This window comes from Microcaecilia unicolor, chromosome 13, assembly GCF_901765095.1.
Source record: "Microcaecilia unicolor chromosome 13, aMicUni1.1, whole genome shotgun sequence".
Taxonomy (NCBI): Eukaryota; Metazoa; Chordata; class Amphibia; order Gymnophiona; family Siphonopidae; genus Microcaecilia; species Microcaecilia unicolor.
Window position 1 is genome coordinate 60,346,134 of NC_044043.1, and position 20,941 is coordinate 60,367,074.

The window sequence follows — 20,941 nt, forward strand, 5'->3', positions numbered from 1 at the left end:
CAGCAAGCTAACACAGAGATTAGCGAGCCAATGCATGGAGTAGAAATCAGTGAGCCAAGACATGTAGTAGTCAGCAGTGACAGGGCCGGTCAAACCTGGTAAGCGGGGTAAGCACCGCAGGGGGGTGCCTGCCTTCAAGGGCGCCGCTGTGGCGCCATACCGCGCTGCCATTGGGGCTTTAAATCTTTAATTTACCTCCATCCCAGCAGCTGCGTCATTTGAAAGTCCTGCCCCGTCTCTAGCCTTCCCTCCCTTCGTGAGTTCATTCTGCAGAGTCCCACCTTCTGATGTCATTTCCTCGAGGGCGGGACTCTGAGGGAACGAACTCACGAAGGGAGAGAAGACTAGAGAAGGGGCAGGGCTTTCAAATGACGCGGCTGCTGGGATGGAGGTAAATTAAAAAAGACAAATCACACAGGAAAGAAAAAGGGGGATGTTGGAGGGGGGGAGAAGAGGGCAGGCAGGTGGGCATAAATGGGAGGAAGATGGGGGCGAAGGAGAATCGCTGGATAGGGGCAGGGTGGGAGCAGAGAGAAAGGAGTTGCGGCGGGGGGGCGTGCGCGTGCCAACTCATATTCTGCAGGGGGGGCACCAGAGACCCTAGGGCCGGCCCTGAGCAGTGAACAGAGAGTCAGAGTGTTAAGCTGAGTGCAGAGAGTGGTAAGTCCATCCAGAGAACAGACAGAAGTGAACCAACACAAGTAACAGAGAGCAGTGAGTAAATGCAAAGATCAGAAAGCAGAGATCAGAGAGTCAATGCATGAAGCATGGTCAGCATAGGGTTACCATATGTCCTCTTTTAAGAGGACATGACCTCCTTTTGGACTTCTAAAGATATGTCCTCCAAGTTTTTGGGCCCTCCCTAGTTTCACCAAAACACTTCCTCTTGCTATCTGGATGAACTGCAGTGTAAAACGTCCAAATTCTGATTTTCCAAAATCAGGGTTTGGACTTTTTTTTTAAAGGCATTTTAAGACATCCATCTGCTTTGAAAATGAGCACCCTGCATGTGTTAACTCAATAATAGCTTTGTAACAAAATGGCCCTAGACAAAATGGTTCCTCCCACAAAATAACCCTTGACAAAATAGCCCCTGTAACAAAATAGCTCTTCTCAAAAATAAAAAGTATAGGTTGTCCAAATGGAACAAATCCTTAATGAAAAGAAGAAGAGGGAGATTAAAATAAGTGCAATCATCAATTAACATTTCTCCCCTCTTCCCATCCCTTCCCTTTATATGCAGCCTTCCCTCCTTCTCATCCCATCCCTTCACATGGAGCATTCCCCCCTTCAGATGTCTCTCTCTCCACCAATGATGCCCCTCTGTCTCTTCCCACCATCCAGCATTGCCCCTCTCTCTCTCCTCCCTCTACCATCACCCCTCAGCCTCTCTTCTGCACCATTCAGTATTGCCCAGTTCTCTCCCTCTTCCCCCCACTATCAAGCTTTGCCCCTCTGTCTCTTCCCTCCCCCAACTATCAGCTTTGCCCCTTGGTCTCTCCTCCACTCCTCTCTCTCTCTTTCTTTCCTCCCATTTCCTGCCTCCAGCATTACCTTATCTCTCTCCTTTTCCTCCCAGCCCCAGAAAAGAAACACAAACTGGGAGCTTCCCCTACCTACTTGCCTGTCTGCCTAAACCTGCTGTCTCCCCGATTCAGTGGTTGTCAATAAAAAGAAAATGTGCATGGGGCCATAGAGCTCTCCACGCCGCTGACAGCACTGCCATTCTCGCCCCCTATGATACAACTTCATTTTCAGGTAGGAACGGCAGTGCTGTCAGCAGCGTCCAGAGCTATATGGCCCAGTGTAGAATTTCTCTTATTGAACAATTACTGAATCAGGGAGACAGCAGGCTCGGGCAGACAGGCAAGCAGGAAGCTCCCAGTTTGATTTTCATGCTGCTGCCGGCCCTGAATAAGTGAAAAGAGAGGAAGGTCGTGTTGGGCTGGGGCCTTTGCCCCTCGTGCCTCTCCCCCCTTGCTGTAAAGACGTCTATGCATCCGGAGTCGGCTAGGGATCAGTATTCATCGAACACAGAAAAAGTAAGTTTTCTTTGCAGTTTGTTCTACTCCTGTCAGACCCTTTTGTCAGGGCTATTTTGTTAGGAGCCAAATTGTGGGCAGGCTGTTTTGTGGACAGGCTTTTTTCTCGAGGTCTATTCTATTCTGGGCTTTTTTGACGGGGCTATTTTAACCCGGTACCAAGGTGTGCATATACCTCATGCCGGTAACTGGACGCTTCTGCTTTGGCATAGCTTTCTGCATCAGTCTCTCAATAAGTAGAAAGCAGCCAGACAATACATGAAGCAAGGAGCAATGGGCCAGCAGGGGGCATCCTATATAATAATTCTCACCTCCAACGTTCTATGCTTGGGACCGTGGCTCCCTGGCTGCAAGTGGTCTGCGAGGCAGACACGCACGGACGTCACTGACGTCAACACAGCTGATTCCAAGGCAAGGGGAGGAGTAGGGAAACACGCGCAGCGTGTTTCCCTACTCCTCCTACTGCCTCGGAATCAGCTGTCACACCCCCGCGCTACGGCCTCCTCGAAACCTACCCCCTCCCGCGAACCTGTCGATCCCCCCCCGGAACGCCGAAAACCACACACCCCCTCCCGCCGCTGTTGTGCACTACCTTCGGGTGGGTTCCTCAATCATCTTCTCAGAAAGTTTAACTCCGTGCGTCTGATGTCAGACGCACGCAGAGGAACTTCCAGAAAAGATGATTGAAGAACCTACGGGAAGGGAAGAACAACACGGCGGCGGTGGCGGCAGTTTTCGCTCGCACGGGGGGGGGAACGACAGGTTCACGGAAGGGGGGGTTCGAGGGGGCCGTAGCACGGTGGGGGGGGGGGGGGGGGAATTGCCTGCCTAAGGCCCGTTTCCTTGCCTACAGAAACGGGTCTTTTTTACTAGTAAATAATAAGTAAGTTAACTCAGAGAGCATCAAGCCAGTACAAAGAGCAGCAAACATTGGGCCAGTGCATGCAGCAAAGAACAGTAGTGAATGGAGTTTAAATCCTCCTATTGGATATGAGCAGCCCCTAAAGCTTAACATTTTTACTCTTAGAAAGGCATTGTCTGTACCCAACTAGTGTGCTAGTTTTAACTAAGAATAATGTAGAAAACTGCCTACAGTGATTGATTAGGCACATTAGGAATGAAAACAGGAACATATTATAGGGCTGAGATACAGAAGTGCTGTGGGCTGAGAACCTGGGAAAGTGGGTTTGATTCCCACTATGGCTCCTTGTGACTCTGAGCAAGTCACTTAACCCTCCACTGCCCCAAGTACAAAAACTTAGATTGTGAGCCTATGAAGGGAAGTACCTGCATATAACACATGTAAACTGCTTTGATTGTAACCACAGAAGGCAGTATATAAAATCCATGACCCTTTACTTTTAAGATTAGCAATGGACAAAGGAATGTGCTACAGGGTTGCTTAATTCAAGCTACTGGAAACCAGAAAGCAACTTATACTGAGGGATGCAAGTCTTTGCTCACTCTACAAGCCATATGTTTATGGGATTATACATAACTACATGAGCAAGACACAGATTGCCACTCACACTGATCCACAGATGTGATACGTTGTGTATCACTGTGCATTGTCAAACATAGGGAAAGACCAGATTAGTAACCCTACCAGAAATCTTTCGCTGTATGAACTGAATCCAATTTGCTGCAGCCAGGTTTGAACCTCCAGAGGTTTCCAGTTGGGCACAATGCGTAGAATACGTCGAGGGACCTCCTCACCTATCATTTGCAGGGCTTTCTTAGCCAGCATGGATGTAGTGCCATCTGTGGAGTAGCACACGATCCTCTTCAGGCTTTGGGTAGCACCAATTTCATTAAACATCTGGAAAGGCAGTAGCATCATTTATTGCTCATCTTTTCACAGCTGCAGCTCCACAAGACTGAAGAAAATGGTACAGAGCCACAGAAACCCCCATCAACTGAGCTAGGGAACAGGGCTGGCCTTAGGCAGGGATGACAGGGGTGGTCGCACAGGGCCCCATGCTCCTAGGGGTCCTACATCTCTGGTACGTCTGTCCTCCTGTCTCGGAACAACTCCCTGCTCCATACCAATGTGCATCCACATTTCAGTAGAGAGCATCAGGCAGCAATTTTCATATCCCGTCAGCTGCCGAGCCCAGATCCTCCTTGCTGCTGCATCCCACCCCCTTTTAATGTCATTTCCTAATTCCGCAAGGGTGGTATGCAGCAGCGATGAGGCTCCAGGCTGTCTGTCGCTCTCTACTGAAACGTGGTAGATGCACATCAAGGTATGGGGTGAGGTGAGGTTCCAAGAGCTCTAAACCTCCTTTTAAACTCTGATAAATTATGGTGGTGATAGCTTATGGTGGTGAGCGTGGGCGTGGGCGGGGGGTCCATTGAACTAGTCTGCACAAAGACCCGCAATTGCTAAGACCGGCCCTGCCAGGGAAATCTCAGCACCAAGGCAGAGAGTGGAGAACTAAGTGAACTTCAGAACTTTGAGATCATGCTGTTCTCTGAACTTCATGAATTTTACTGTTACTACTATCCTGAGCCAGACTAGAACCAGTGACGTAACAGTGAAAGACTCCATAAACCAAATCTATCTGCTCTCAGAACCTATGTGCGCAGATACTTCTAATGATTCTTGCAAGCAGGACAGTTTCATCATGTAAGTGGCAGATAGGAGGGCAATGATTCTCCCAGGATCCCCAGCACCATGTACCTAATATTCCCGCCCAATCTCAGTTCTAAGTACAAGGTGCTAGACATCTTATAGCATCAGATGTTCCCCTGCTAGACTCTACCTTGGTTTTTTTCTGTCTGTTTTTGATCGTAGCCTCCACAGACAGGTAAAAGACAGCAATACACTGCACCTCCAGCCGTGAACTGTCCAGCAGTGGCACCAGACGCTGCAAATCCCCAGCATTCCTACCCTGTGTGTTGTCACTGCTATCCAGCAGTCTGCTTGCAAATTCTTGTGGATCCAGTGAGGCAATGAAGGGCTCCACTAGTGCCAGTGTCCCAGATCTCTCCACTTCCTTCTCAATCTCCTTGTTGGTTGCCAGTACGGTGATGGCTAGGCAGGCATGGAAACGGATCAGCTCATCATCCTTGGAGAAAACCAGTGGGAAAAGCCATTCTGCTGTTCTCTTATCGATCATCAAACGCTGATTAGCTTGGCCACCATACATTGCACAATTGGCTAGGCCAACTGCACAATGGCGTAAAACCACAGCATCAGTCCAGCGGCACCAGTACAGGATAACATCAAGGCCACCGTTAGAGATGAGCTGGTAACAGGTCTCTTCAGTATGTTTGAACATGTGCTCCAGGATTCCAGACATACTCCTGGCTAACTGTGTATCATCCCGCTCCTTGACAAGATTCAGGATAACACCCAGCCCAACACGTGCAATGCGATCCCTAAGAAGTAAGAAAAAGGAAAGAGAGATACAAGCAATTATTATGGGATTGCCAGAGAGTGAAAGCCATCCTCTCCGATGGACAAGTCCATTGTACTCAATCAGCTCATCATCATTACCACTGCCACTGTATGCATAATCGTATGACCAATGCCAATGCACAAGTAGAGTTTTTAAGGAAGAGGAGTTGTTGTCAATGCTATGACACCCCAAAAGTCCTTATCAACATCTCTCCCTCTCTTTCCCCTCCTCCATAAATCTCCCATCCCATCATGACTTGGGTATAACCAACCACCCCATTCCTTGTATATTACTGACTGTGGATAATATGATAACAGTTTCTTGATGATCTCTTATTTCCTGCTCTGTTATACCAGGATGGTCAAACAAGGTGTCAGGAGTTTCATAATCCACAAAATTCCACCCTAGCACTACAAGAGTGAGGCCAGGCCCTGGGTGGGCTTCAACATTGAATTGCTGGTTTTTTTAAAGGCTGGCTAGCACATGCATAGTCAAGTCAAAATTCAGACTTTTAACTGGCCATGGACTAGCACATAAAGGGGCCCTTTTACAAAAGGGTTACCACACAGCAACAGGCTCACCCCCTTACCTCCTCCTTCTTCCTCCAAAATGGTGGCATCCTGGGATGCACTGGGCAGGGCTTCCCTCCAGCCCTCTCTGTCTGGGGGGGGGGGGGGGGGGTTGGGGACCCTCTGTAGGGGGGGTTGGGGCTTTTGGGGGCTTCTTGGCCCAGGGTGGGATGGGGAGTCCGACAGCCCCTATGTTTGACAGGCCTGGGCTTTTTGTTTTTGACACCCCAGTCCCGTCAAACAACTCCTGTGGGAGGATTGTGCCTTGGGCAGGATTATCAAAACTAATAACGTGCATAAATTTGCATGCTATTAATTTTGATCATCAGGGCTTATTCGCTGTGCTGTTCCAGTGCTACATTTTCTGCACTGTTCGGAACAGCACTGGGAATTTGATCATCAGAGCCTCAGAACTTCACTGCCTGCTTGTCCTGGATCAACAGTGAATAAGTGTGATCACAAGGGTCATCCTGTGATCTAGATAGGTGTCACAATTTCTGGAGATATTAAGGGGGTAATTCTGTAAGTGGGCATCTCCATTTAGGCAGGCTAATGCCATGTGGCGAGAGCCTGTTCTAGAACAGCATCTGGGTGCCCACATTCCATTACAGAATACTTCTTATTTTTTACTTGATATACCACAAATTGATCCAAACAGGTGACTAAGAGAGTTACAACACAATAATAAAATTGAGCTTCTGTGCTGACAGTGGGGGAGGGAGGGGTGGGAATGTAGGGAGTAGAGTTAAAGGAGGCTGAGAAAAGACAAGTTTTGAGAAGAGCCTTAAATGACTGGAGGGGCATGCCAACTCTAAAAGAGGGAGAGAGAGAATTCCAGAGTTTGGGACCCAGATAACTAAAGGTGGTATCACGAGAAAGCAAGAGCTGAAGAACAGAAGGAGGTGGAACACAGAGAAGGTTGTTGGTGGAAGAGTGGAGATGACGTGAGGGGGAATAAGGGATCCAAAGTTTGTGTAAATAGGCAGGAGCAGCGGGCAATCAGCAAATGCAAGAAGAAACAGGGAACCAGTGTTCAAGGAGTGAAGAAGCGTGACAAGTTACAGAATAGCATTTAAGCAACATGATAGTGTATATGCATGAAAGTGTGCACTTATGTACCTATCTGAAGCATTCCAAACATCTACGCAGGTAACGTGCTTAAGTGTTAGTGCCACATTTAGGTACCAAGAACATATGTTAATAACCAAAACACTGGCATATATGTGCATATGTGTGCAAATATATGCATAAATGCCAACATTCTGGCCACACGTTATTCTATAAAATGACACCTACATGCGATGGAGCATAGTTCGAAAGTGGGGACACACATGAGCAGAGTTTGAGTGAGGTGCACAATTACCCATGTAAATTATTGAATATTATCATCTACCGCATTAAAAAAAAAATCTAGACACAAGCATTTATACCAGCTCTATGACTGGTTAAGTGGTTGGACCTACAATATAGGCATATATTTGCCCTGCTAAGCTAGAATTTGATAAGGACCCCTTTGTAGAATTACCCTGTAAATGCCATTTTAGTTGACTGCCTGAGGAGCCTGAATGTGAGCAGACACTGAATTCCTATGTTGAATCTGTTCTCTGTTTGGGGATGTATGTGTGTGACAGAGTATGACTGCATGTATGGTAAGGGAGATATAATTTATAAACCTAAATGCAAATTCCCAGCACTTAATCAGTTGAACAGAGTAAAGACAACAGTATCAGGGGTTCATTTAAGATGGAAAAATCATCTTGGTTGTTGAATGACTAAAAATATCTTGTCTAATTGAATATCTCTTTAATGCTTGGTCTTTGGTGAGATTAAAGAACTTTTAGCAACTGTCTCTGGCCCATGTGCAGTGTCACATGTCCAGGTCAAGACATTTTGTACTGTTAAATGACAAATCTCATCAAAACTGCAGCTTTGAGTATAGCCATACAGAGACTGCACAGACCAATACATCTCTTGCAGAAAAGCTATTCTGCTGAGTGTCGGTCACATTTCTTTTCCCTTTTGCTGCAAGGTGGATTCTACATATGACATACAGAATTCAGTGCATAGTTCTGTCCTAGCCATATATACCACCTTTGAGCAAGTGACAAAGATGAGTTCCTCCACTCCCGAAGAGGTAAAGGGCTTGAGTATATTTTCAAGGTATTGTTCTGCCCATAGTCAGTCACTCAGAGGCCAATGCAGGAAAGCTCACGGTAGAGCTGTGCACTGATGTATGAGCACATGGTTACTACCATGAGCCTAATACCACAGAATACAGTAAGTTAATTATAGGCAAATTTTATGCTTGGAAATCCTGCAGTAAACAGGGGGGGAGAGTAAGGTGGATGCATGTGCCTAAGGTTTTGCAGAAGCACAGCTTCTTGTGCGCATGTCATTGAAAGTGTCAGCACACACCGGCACTTGTACTTCTGTGCCTACATATGAACATTTTTGAAAGGCAAAAGAACAGGCACCAGTGTGTGCAGACACTTCCAGTTTTTTTCAGACATAAACAGATGTTTGTTGCTTACAATCCATGTTTAAAACTTGCACGGGCTTCCTTCCGCTTGCAAAACAAGACAAAACCAGCACTTAAACGTGAAAGATTGATATGAAATCCGCTCCACAAAACCTTCCGTGTTCTGTTATTCAAAATGTTCAATAAAAAAACTTCAACTTTAAAAAAAAAACAACCTTCCCATACCTGGCGGAAAAATTCTCGCATTGTGTGCTTGTCAGAAGTGGGCGGTATATTCTCGCCATTGCACAGAATATGTTAATTAGCTTGTTAGCATATGTTTTAATACAGCCTGAACTGTGTCTTTCCACACAAACATTTGTGCACAATTCAGGGTTGCCAGATGGCAAAAATTTTTCCTGCCCAACCCGCACCCCAAAACCAGTCCACAAATAGCCTGTGAGGAGGGGGTGGCCCTCTTTGCAAAATCAATGTGAAGAATGGGAAGGTCCACCTCGGAACAATGTGAAGAGCGGCAATAGCTCCTCCTCCCTCCCTGCTTCTGATGACCTCATCACTTTCCTATTGGTCAAATTTGGAGCAGGAATGAGACTTGAGATGTACCAAGCCTCATTCCAGTTCCATATTTGACCTACCGATGCAGCTGCCCAAAACCCGCCCCAAATCTTGCAACCTGTGACCATTGGAAAATTCACACAGCTACTACAAAATTCCACCGAATACTGTGGGAAAACTGAGGTGCTGGCAACCCTGGTACAATGCCAGTCTGCATTGCTGGGCATGTACAACCTGCATGTAACTTGTGGTTAACCCGCAGCTAATCCTGCAGTTGCTTTCTGCAGCGGCCTCTCAGTATGTTAAACATTCAATTTTCACACAGAATATATTTATTAGAGGTCAATATTCCACCATATGATAAATGCATAACCTGAAACATCTAACTTAAACATTTTCAAATCACACATATATTCAGCGACACTACCCCCTGATTCTATATAGGTTGCCCAAATTTGGGTGTACAGCCCAGTTGTGCACATAAACTAATTACTCAACTGAGTGCTAATTGGCACTAATTTGGGTTAATGTGTGCATCTGCCTACATGCTATTCTATAACACTGCGCCCAAATGTCTCACATGCAGCCCAAAAGGGGGCATGGCCATGGGAGGGACACAGTTGTTCCCAATATGTAGGTGCAGCGTTATAGAATACTGGGGTTACATGTGCAACTTGTGTGCCAGGATTTAAACCAGGTTTCAGCAGATTCCCACACCCAAACTTGGATGGGGGAACCTGCTCTAAGCGCTATTCTACAAAGAGTGCTCAGCCCAGAGTGCCATTATAGAACAGCCCTTAGCACGGAGTTTTCCCGGCACCTAAACTTGGGCACCATTTATAGAATTTACCCCTACTTGTTCAGGTATTGCTACTGAATATCCATATATACAATACTACAAAACTGAAATTGGACCAAACTACAAAGACACACACAAACTCTTCCAACTTGTAAATAAATTATTAGACACCACTCCAGTCACCAACAACAGCAAAGACATACCGGGAGCTGACGACTTGGCGAAGTACTTTAAGGAGAAAATCATACAACTGCGACTTAAAATACCTGTCAGCCACACCGAATACAGCACACTCCTGGACTGCCTAGACCCAGATCCTGGAATATATCCAGCAGACAGAATCTGGACGGAATTCACAATAATACCGGAAGATCTTATCTCACAAACGCTTAAAAGATTCGCCAAATCTCACTGCAAACTAGATATATGTCCAAACAACCTCATGAAATCGGCCCCTCAACAATTTATAAAAGACCTAACAAACCACATAAACTATATGCTACAAAATGGACTTTTCCCAAGGGAAAAAGGTAACATTTTACTCACCCCTATACCCAAGGATGCAAAGAAAAATGCAAATGAACTAACGAACTATAGACCAGTAGCATCCATCCCCTTAATTACCAAAATAACAGAAGGCATAGTGACCAAACAACTCACAGACTATCTAAACAAGTTCTCGATATTACACGATTCTCAATCAGGATTTCGCTCTAACCACAGTACTGAAACCGTACTAGTCACGCTCATGAACAAATTCAAACAATTGATAGCAAACGGCAACAACATTCTACTGCTACAATTCGACATGTCAAGTGCATTCGACATGGTCGACCATGGAATTTTATTACACATCGTCGAATACTTCGGAATTGGAGGCAACGTTCTCAATTGGTTGAAAGGGTTCCTCACTACACGCTCATATCACGTGACTTCAAACTCGATTACATCAGCAACATGGAAACCTGAATGCGGAGTTCCACAGGGATCCCCCCTCTCACCGACCATATTCAACCTAATGATGACACCCTTGGCCAAATTACTATCGAATCAGAACCTAAACCCATATATATACGCTGACGATGTAACGATCTTCATCCCATTCCATCAAGATTTAAGGGAAATCTCCAATGAAATCAAGCAAAGCCTACATATTATGAATTCCTGGGCAGATGCATTTCAGCTGAAACTCAATGCTGAGAAAACCCAGTGCCTGGTACTCACCTCGCAATACAATAAGAATAAATTTACCACCATCAACACACCTAAACTAAATCTACCAGTTTCGGACACCCTGAAAATCCTCGGAGTCACCATTGATCGACATCTTACACTTGAGAACCATGCAAATAACATAACCAAAAAGATGTTTCATTCAATGTGGAAGCTAAAAAGAGTTAGACCATTTTTTCCAAGGATTGTCTTCCGCAATCTGGTACAATCACTGGTACTCAGTCATCTGGACTATTGTAACTCACTCTACGCTGGTTGTAAAGAGCAAATACTCAAAAAACTCCAGACAGCTCAGAATACGGCAGCCAGGCTAATATTCGGCACACCAAAATACGAAAGCGCGAAACCCCTACGAGAAAAACTACACTGGCTCCCACTAAAAGAATGCATCACGTTCAAACTATGCACTTTAGTCCATAAAATCATCCATGGTAATGCCCCAGCCTACATGTCAGATCTAATAGAACTACCACCCAGGAACGCAAAAAAATCTTCCCGCACACCCCTCATTCTTCATCCCCCCAAGTGTAAGGGTTTGAAATACAAATCAATGCACGCATCTACCTTTTCCTATATGAGCACGCAGCTCTGGAATGTGCTGCCACGTAACTTGAAAACAGTCTATGAACTGACCAAAAACCTATCTCTTCGACGAGATATATCACAAAGATCAACATGTGTAATTGTATAATCTTCTGAACTTTTAGTACTGTCTTATAATGTCTTTTGCTTTAACACCATCATGTAATTCACCACCATGTAACACAAACCCTCTGTAAACCTAATGTATATTCACTTCTATTTCCAGTACCCATGATGTATTGTAAGCCACATTGAGCCTGCAAAAAGGTGGGATAATGTGGGATACAAATGCAATAAATAAAATAAATAAATATATAAATCGAAACATCTAAGTCAGATGTTTGAAGTCATACCTGTTAATTGTGCGGGCCACCTAGATTTATATCTTATATATATTTAGCTACTGAATATCACTGGTTAGATAAATAAGTTAGTTGTCTAAGTGGCACCACCCTGGAACACCCTGAATCCAGCCCCCTTTTTTGATTGATATCGTTGACTATATAATGATTTATATGTCCACAATTATGTGTTCAAGTGCCACAGATTTTTTTTTAAAGCACTTATGTACTTGGCACTCCTGCTGACCACATAAGCACTGACCTCATTAATGTTTACTCTCAAATTCTATTTTCCTTCCACCTAACATCCTTTTATACAGGTAAGTGCACTAAATGTTCCCAACTGCTATTTCTTCTGTACGAGACAGAAGGCATTTTTACCTTTGTAATGATGTTTATGAGTGGTCTTCCTTCTCAGGACATTAATATCAATGCTCAGTATTGCCTTTATAACCTCATATTACTGAAGGAAACAACTTTCCATGATATAAACTGAAGCAAATATGTTTTGTGAAATACATGAGCACAGTGAAAAAAGAAAAAAATGTTGCAATATGTACTGAATACAGTCACAGAAAACAGGATGCCTTTTCAATGAGAAACTAAACAAACTGCAAGAGCTTCACAATCTGCAAAAGTCTAATGGAGATTCCTTGTAAAAGAACCATTGTAATGGGGCATGACGATCAGTAATAGTGCATAAGGGCTAGGTTTAGGTCTCCTGCTTGTAAGGGACAGCAAATGGAGAGTAAGGGCTGAAAGGCTCTGGGTACAGTTCAGGTGCACATGTTCTTTGTAGGTGTACACCTACAGAAGTTACTGAACTTTCAATTCTTAACCGCCTAGATCTGGCAAGGCTTGATAGTAAATAAAGTTTTAATAAAACATAAAAACACACATAATTTTCAAACAGGCTGCACTGGGACAAGACTCTGAGTACCTTTACCTGTGGGCTTTGCACCAATTTTAAAAGCAAAAGCACATACATTATTTTTGATTTGAAAGTTGGTGCAGGTAGAAAGTACATGATCACTTGCTTGTTCTGTGGCTAGATTTTTGCTGAACAAGTATGCATAAAGTTTTGAACATATAATCTATGCAGGTACTTTTCTTTTTTCTGATCTAAACAGACCCTCAGTGCACCTATAATAGACATTTTGTAGAAGAATATGTCCACTTTTGGCTGCAGTGAGGGAGAACCATCTTTAATGTGAGTAAAATGTGTTTCTGCCACTTATTAGGCCTTAGTAACTATCTTAGAGTAAAGCACTGTGAATATGAATAGCATTCAACAAATACTAACTATAATCAATCATTTAGAATATGCACAGAAACTTTCAGACAAAAGTTGTTTCCTTAAAAAGGCAAACTGCAGCCTTACCTTATGCTGCACTATGTGTTGCTGATTTCAAACATTTGATGCATAAGGGGCAATGTACATGTAATTAGGTGCATTCTTTGCCTGCCTGTGTGTTTTCATTCCACTGAGATAGTGCTTACCTATTTTCTGCCACCAGAATCTGCTCCAGGAGCTGGGAGGCTCCATTTCTCACCTCCACACTTGACGACTGCAGTAGATTCAAAAGCAGGTCTAAGGCTCCTTCCAGCCGGATGGTATCACACAGCACTTGAGCCACTTCTCTCCCCAGTGTTGGCATCATCCAAGCTTCTTGCACTAGCTGAAAAATCTGAGAGATCCCTTTCAGTATATTCTCAGAAGAAACGGCCTGCTTTAGGGATGAAATTGCCACATGCAGGTCTGGCAAGATCCGATCTAAAGCCACCTGAACATCCACACTGATTCCCGGGGACACTTCCCTGCCAGCTATCCCCTGGTCTGCAGCCGGCCACCAGCACATGTGGTTCACCACCTCCGGGACGGAGATGGAGAGTCTATCGTTACCGAACATGGCAAAGAACTTACACAGTTTGTATGCTGAGAGAAGGAGAGTGAGCACCATGGGCACTTCTTAGCGCAGCATCGAGAGTTAGAAGAGGAAGGTGCAGGCCTTCCTTACCAATACCTCCAGAATAGGAAACGCTAATGCTTTTAGCCCAAGAAGCTGTACTAATGGCAGAACATTGAACAATGACAAGAAAGCAATTATCAACAGTATAACCAGAGCCAGTGGCTACTTTATCAGCGTTCTGGCTGCTCTCGCGTTCTTTTTCCTCTGGGCACTCGGAGGTGCACGCGCCCACTTCCCGGAACGGCCGCAGAGTGACGTCACGGCAGAATCCCTATCAGGTGTGCAGGCGTCTCCGTGGAAACAGCATTCCGATTCCGTCCGCAGCTGCAGGGTGACGTCACGGCTGGTCCTGCTCGTTAGGTGCCAGTGTCTCCATGGCAACAACATCCTGGTCCCTAACACAGCCACTGTGGAAATCAGCAGAGAGAACAAAGGAAGCTCGAGCCTACTATTTGCACCGTTACCCGGGGCAAAACAGCTAGTCGTCTGGTATACAGTACCTAGGGCAGTACAGATGGCCTTCTACCATATTAAAGGCAATACAGATGGTCTTCCAAGATACCCCGAGAAAGCTGCAGCTACTACTACTACTACTACTACTAAACATTTTTAAAGCGCTACTAGGGTTACGCAGCGCTGTACAATTTAACATAGAGGGACAGTCCCTGCTCAAAGAGCTTACAATCTAAAAGACAAGTGAACAGTCAGTCCGATAGGGGCAGTCAAATTGGGGAAGCTGAACATTGGTGGTGGTTGGGAATTGAATAATTTCCCCCCACCCACCCCCCAAAAAAAGCCCTGTTGCTGTGCTCCCTTCTTCTCCAAGCTGCCTAGCTGCTGATTCTGTGTAGGGGAGAAAGGTTGATTGGGCCATAGCTACACTCCAGCAATACAGGTGGCATCTTTGATTGTTTCTACTGAAAGGCAGTAAGTATATCAACAATAAACATAAACATGCCTCAGGGCAATAGTTTGTCATCAAATCCTGGAAGAATGTAGGTATACTTCCACCATAACCTAGGTCACTCATTCCAGCTTTTTATGTCATTGGCAGTCATATTTTTGGCTGTCCCAAGGGCTTTGCAGGCAGTGCAGCCGCATAGGGCAGGGTTGCAAAAATCACTCCCCCTCCTTTGTCTCCCTTGCAGTGGCCATGGCGCAGAGGATGGGGCAGGGGTGCCAGGGGACATGTCACACAGGGCATAATTCCAGCTCAGGGTTCCACAGGGTTATACTACCTCAAGATGCAAGCTGCCAACAATTCCACCCTCAAGGAATACAGACTGCCCACCAGCACCCACCACCCTGCCAAGGGTCAATATTCCACTGTAATGCTCTGGAGCATGGCTGCTGTTAGACATGATGGGACCCAGGGCAGACACTAGAGAGGGGGCTCAAAAGCACTTCAGGCAGGCTTGGGGCCCTCTGTGACATGGTGGCCCAAGGCAATTGCCATTGTTGTCCACCCCTAATGCTGGCTCTGCTCTGGAGAACCTTTAAGCATTACATTATTATTTTAGCTCATTTGAAAGTACTTAGAAATAATCCCTGCTTTTATGTTAGACATAACCAAAAAGGAGATTAGGAAAGATCAAGGCAATGAGACAGGAAACCCTATTAAATTTTTATTCAAACATCTACAAGTGGAATAATAGGGTGAGTCAAAGTTCACTAAAGCAAGAACTCTATACAGTCCATGTTTCGGCCTGTGCGTTTATCAGGAGTCCTTAACAGATGTAGAGTAATACATAAATAAGTATATGTGTGTAATAAAATGGTAATAAAATAAATATGACAATTTGTATGGTGTATAGTGAAAAGTGGAAAAAAAACCCTCAAAAGTCAAAACCTGTGAACACACAGTGATGAAGACAAAGAATAATAAAATTAAAAAAGGAAGAAACAGGACATAAAAACTGTGAAGAAAAAATGTCTAAGAAAATCTATATGAAAAAAAGGAGAAGAAAGTGAAACAAGCACAGTGTGTGATAAAGGGCCACCTATGATTTGAAGGAAACCCCATTATTTGAGTTGGCTTAAGTGCTTATTTCACAAACAATATGAAGACATATATAGTGTGATAATGTAGAAAGATGTGCAAGGGACTGAAAAAACAACAGGGAGATCATACCAAGCAGAACAGTCGATGCCGATCAGACAGCTCACAGTGAGACGCACTAAAACCTAAGCAACGTGGTGCTGCAAAAGTCAAGAAGTAACTATGAATAGAGTAGTAATAAAGATGCCAGGTGAAACTGAGAAATAAGACAAAACTTAGCCAAAAGATATATACATATGTGAGACACTAAAAAAGCTTGATCCCCATTGTATATTTCTGAGCTAAACATCTCAAATTGATGAAATCAAGGTGATACAAGCACATTTAAAGTAATATATTATAAAGTAGAAGTGCATTCATAAAAATGATTTTAAGGTTTAAAATTAATTAGTAAAAAACTCCCTAGAGTTAGATTGCAAAATGCGAGATTAAAAACTCAAGTCGAATGTAAAACATGTATAACATGGCACAGAATTATAAAATCCCAAAACAAAGGTAAAATGACACTTACCAATTTGATGTCAGAGGCAAAGCAACACAAAGACAACTACTTGCGTTTCTGCAAAAAGACCGAATGAACACCACTGTGACAGTTAAAAAGGCGCCTGAAAAAAAGAAATGTAATGTAAGAGCCATAAGACATCTTGAATACATGAATGTTAAGTGATGGCAAATGGTAGCAGCAAAATGGAACCATCAAGCCGTCCTATTCTCGACTAAAGTGAAAAAAACTTTGAATGCGGCAATTGGGAAAAAATTACTAATAATGTGTAAAAATATGTGGAGGGGCATAATCGAACAGAGCACCCAAGTTTTCATGACGGCATCGTTGCAGGACGGCCCCGTAAAGGGGCGGAGCAACGTGTATTATAGAAACAAGATGGACGTCCATCTTTCGTTTCGATGATACGGTCGGGGACACCCAAATCATTAAATTTAGGTCAGCCTTAGAGATGGTTGTTGTAGGGTGAGATAAATAATACCTAGGGCAACAAGTACCCACAGATTACTTATACCAAGATTCCCTGATGCATAAGTCTGCCTAACAGACTCACTAGCTCTGTCTAGGGTGAGATACAGGAATCTTGCTTCTGGCACCTCTCCAGGTGTTTTGGTGTGTAGAGTGAAAAAGAAAGACACAGCTGATAGATATATATATTAGCTTTATTATGGATAAGAAAATAGAAATACTCTGCGCTAGCTTATGCAATAAAAATATCCCTTACTGATATGAGCACTACCGAAAATATATTGTCTAAACTACACTCTGATTATCCTGAGACTAAGTACAGTAATGATTAGAACAGTACAAATGATAACCTAATAATCCTTATGAAACTTATCACATCTTATGCAAAATACACATTAGCTGCTTTCCCTGACCAAGAGCTGACATAAACCAGTCGTACTTAGATAAAACCACTGCCTAACCCCAGACCAGGAAATATATCACTGTGATCTTACCACGCTGTCGTGATGACGGCCTCAGATAAGACCGGAGCAGAATCTCCCCAGATGCTATTTTAGCTGTCGGTGTCTTAGGTAGTGCAGGTCTTTATTAGCCCACGTAGGTTCCCGTCACTCCTTTGGTTATCAGAGCCAATATCTCTGCCACAGGTATTTGCACCAGGATGCAGGTCACGATGTTGGTATCATACAAAGTCTCTGGCTCCCCCCGAGCCTTGCTGGATTTCTCAGGTCCTCTTACCAGTTGCCCCTCTTCCAAGGGTCTCCGACTCACTTCTGTTCCCGCTTTCCCCGTCCCTCTCGGTCAGGTGACGGTAGAAACCAATCATGATCATGTCCAGTTCAGTACATGGGCAAGAAGAGTTCTTTGTTTTGTGACCTTGGAGAATGGTAACTTCTGGAGCCATGTCTGCCTCCCTACTCCGTTCTCAGGGTGATAGAAGGGGGTGTTTAGAACACAGACTGTCCTTGGCTTTAGCAAGCCTGTCAGTGATTTTCCACAAGTTGAAGCTGGATCTTGCTGACACAGAGATGTTGCAGCAGCCATCTTATTATACCAAGATGTCATAGGCTTGTATAGGCCCAGACCAGCATAGGCTAGATCACAGGGAAATACCCCTACATTGTCCTTAGGTCATTTTTGAGATGGTCGTCCTCGGTTTTCGGTGATAATGGAAACCAAAGACGTCCATCTCAAAAAGGACCAAATCCATTTGGTCGTGGGAGGAGCCAGCATTCGTAGTGCACTGGTTCCAGAACACCAACCGGGCACCCTAGGGGGCACTGCAGTGGACTTCAGAAATTGCTCCCAGGTGCATAGCTCCCTTACCTTGGGTGCTGAGCCCCCAAACCCTCCCCCCAAAACCCACTCCCCACAACTGTACACCACTACCATAGCCCTTAGGGATGAAGGGGGGCACTTACATATGGGTAAATTGGGTTTGTGGTGGGTTTTGGAGGGCTCACATTTATCACCACAAGTGTAACAGGTAGTGGGCCTGGGTCCGCCTGCCTGAAGTACACTGCACCCACTACAACTGCTCCAGGGACCTGTATACTGCTGCGATGGACCTGAGTATAGCATTTGAGGCTGGCATAGAGGCTGGCAAAAAAGTATTTTAAACCTTTTTTATGGTGGGAGAGGGTTAGTGACCACTGGAGGAGCAAGGGGAGGTCAATCCCAATTCCCTCTGGTGGTCATCTGGTCAGTTCAGGCACCTTTTTGAGACTTGGTCGTGAAAAAAATGGACCAAGTAAAGTCGTCCAAGTACTCGTCAGGGACGCCCTTCTTTTTTCCATTATTGGCTGAGGACGCCCATCTCCTAATCATGCCCCAGTCGCTACCCTGCCGACACGCCCTGTGAACTTTGGTCATCCCCACGATGGAAAGCAGTTGAGGGTGCCCAAAATCGGCTTTCAATTATGCCGATTTGGACGACCTTGCAAGAAGGACGCCCATCTCTCAATTTGTGTCGAAAGATGGGAGTCCTTCTCTTTCGAAAATAAGCCTGATAGTCTACAATAACCTGCCATGGATAAATGGAATGAAAATGAAAGATGACACTGAAATAAAAATCCACAACTCAAAATAACCTGCCTAAGCTAAAAGTAATCATAAATGAAAATGGATGAATAAAAACACTGGGAAATTTGTGAAATAGTCTGGAGGTAGAAAGCAAAAAACAAATCATGCAAGTCCACTTTGCTGTAGTTAATCCTCTCAGTTTTTTTATTAATTTCCCAGGGTGAAGTGCCTTATTGCTTCAGATACGAGAAATTGGTATGCTCATTGGTGTTAATAGAATACAGGTGAATGCCTGAGTTCTATTACTTTTTGAAAGATTTCAGATACAACCTATATAAAAGAATGCTAATTTAAATTCAGTCCTCTGACCACATTAAATATGATTTCATCATTTCAGGATGTGAGTTGAGGACAATCCAGACAGGCAATAGAGCCAGAACAGTAAGGTGAAGTCATGTTAAAGTCAAATTCTTTTCCCTACTGCAGCGGCATGAACAGAGGCAGTGATTATATGAGCACAGAAGGTAGTGGGAGTGAGAGAGACAGCATGATAAAGACCATGAGAGTGGCAGATATTTAATGAGAGTGACTGAGGCCGTAAGCATGAGTGACAAAGCCAGCAGGCAGGAACAACACTGGCTACTGTATCATTTCCTTAGGCTTCCTCCCACCTACCCCATCCCAAAATAGACCTGGATTCTGCTAGGTACTTGTGACTTGAGTTGGTTAATGTTGGCTATATGGACCTTTGGTCTGACCCAGTATGACAATTCTTATGTTCTTATTTATTTATTTGTTACATTTGTATCCCACATTTTCCAACCTATTTGTAGGCTCAATGTGGCTTACGTAGTACCAGAGAAGCGTTTGCAGGCTCCAATGTGAACAAATACAATGTGATGTTGTGGTAAGATAAAGTTCATGTGGCACAACCACATCATCACCAAACTTGTATTTGGTGTATAATATTGCAAACAAAATTAATACAAATGGGTGTGTAGGCAACAGCTTTAATCTTCTTAGTTATATATATGTATGTACCTACCCAGGGCACTGGCAGTATTCATTGGCAAGACAACATTTACCTTTTATTTGTATGGTATGTCTTTGCCCCTCAAGCAGCCATACTGTACTGGTTGGCTGACGCATGGGGCAGCTGCACTGTACATGCTCCCTTATATTTTCATTTCCATATTTTATGACAAACCCATTGTTTAATCATCTTAGCACATTCCTCCCCTTTATTTTGAAATATTTAAAACCATATTATTCAGGTTGACCAAATCTTGGGGCTTATTTTTAATTAATCAAGTAAGCTAAAGCTTGTAATTGGCTCCTGTGTCATTTATCTACTGACCATTAGGCACCCCTCTTCCATATTTGTTCTTTATGCTGATGAGATGCAGAATCTGTGCCTAGACTCTCATGCTTTCCTTTGTCTCTTGGTAGCTGTTGTGATCTCTCTTATGTTCTTACACTTATTTCCATGATGGGTGTGGTGGGTAAAGATTTCTTATCTGCTGTTCTTCTACTCCTCATGCCTTCAGGTCATTGCTAGTGACCAGAGTTTGAATCGCTGGCCCCTAAAAATGTCTGGGCTGTCTAAGTGCACACAACTGGGCTCCATGTTAGACTGAAGTATGCTAGATCTGCAATAAAAATGGCATAGGCTCTTGGCCAACCTTTTGCCCTGAACTATCACATCTTAAAGAATAAATCTTGCAAGCTAGCATATATCCATCTAATCAGGATAGCAGAATATCTTTTCAGTAGAAAGATGCTAAACAAATCAACCTCAACCCCTGCTCCTCCAAGTTCTAGAGTCACTGGTGCTGTATGGGGCAAAAGGTTGATTGGGCCATAGTCCTGATGGCCTGATAATGGGGTTCTTCAGGGGTCTGTGCTGGGACCTCTAC

The 20,941-nt window shown here is 44.2% G+C and overlaps 1 protein-coding gene across 1 annotated transcript in view; it reads right to left on the minus strand.

Moving 5' to 3' along the window:
- SARM1 (sterile alpha and TIR motif containing 1) overlaps positions 1–13,965 on the minus strand; it is a 28,037-nt gene extending 14,072 nt beyond the window's left edge. The window contains exons 1-3 of the mRNA XM_030185680.1: positions 13,505–13,965; positions 4,808–5,426; positions 3,649–3,861 (exon numbers count right to left, since the gene is read on the minus strand). Of these exons, the coding sequence (XP_030041540.1) occupies positions 3,649–3,861; positions 4,808–5,426; positions 13,505–13,965 (1,293 nt within the window). The remainder of the gene's footprint in view (positions 1–3,648; positions 3,862–4,807; positions 5,427–13,504) is intronic.
- Positions 13,966–20,941: the final 6,976 nt, after the last annotated feature.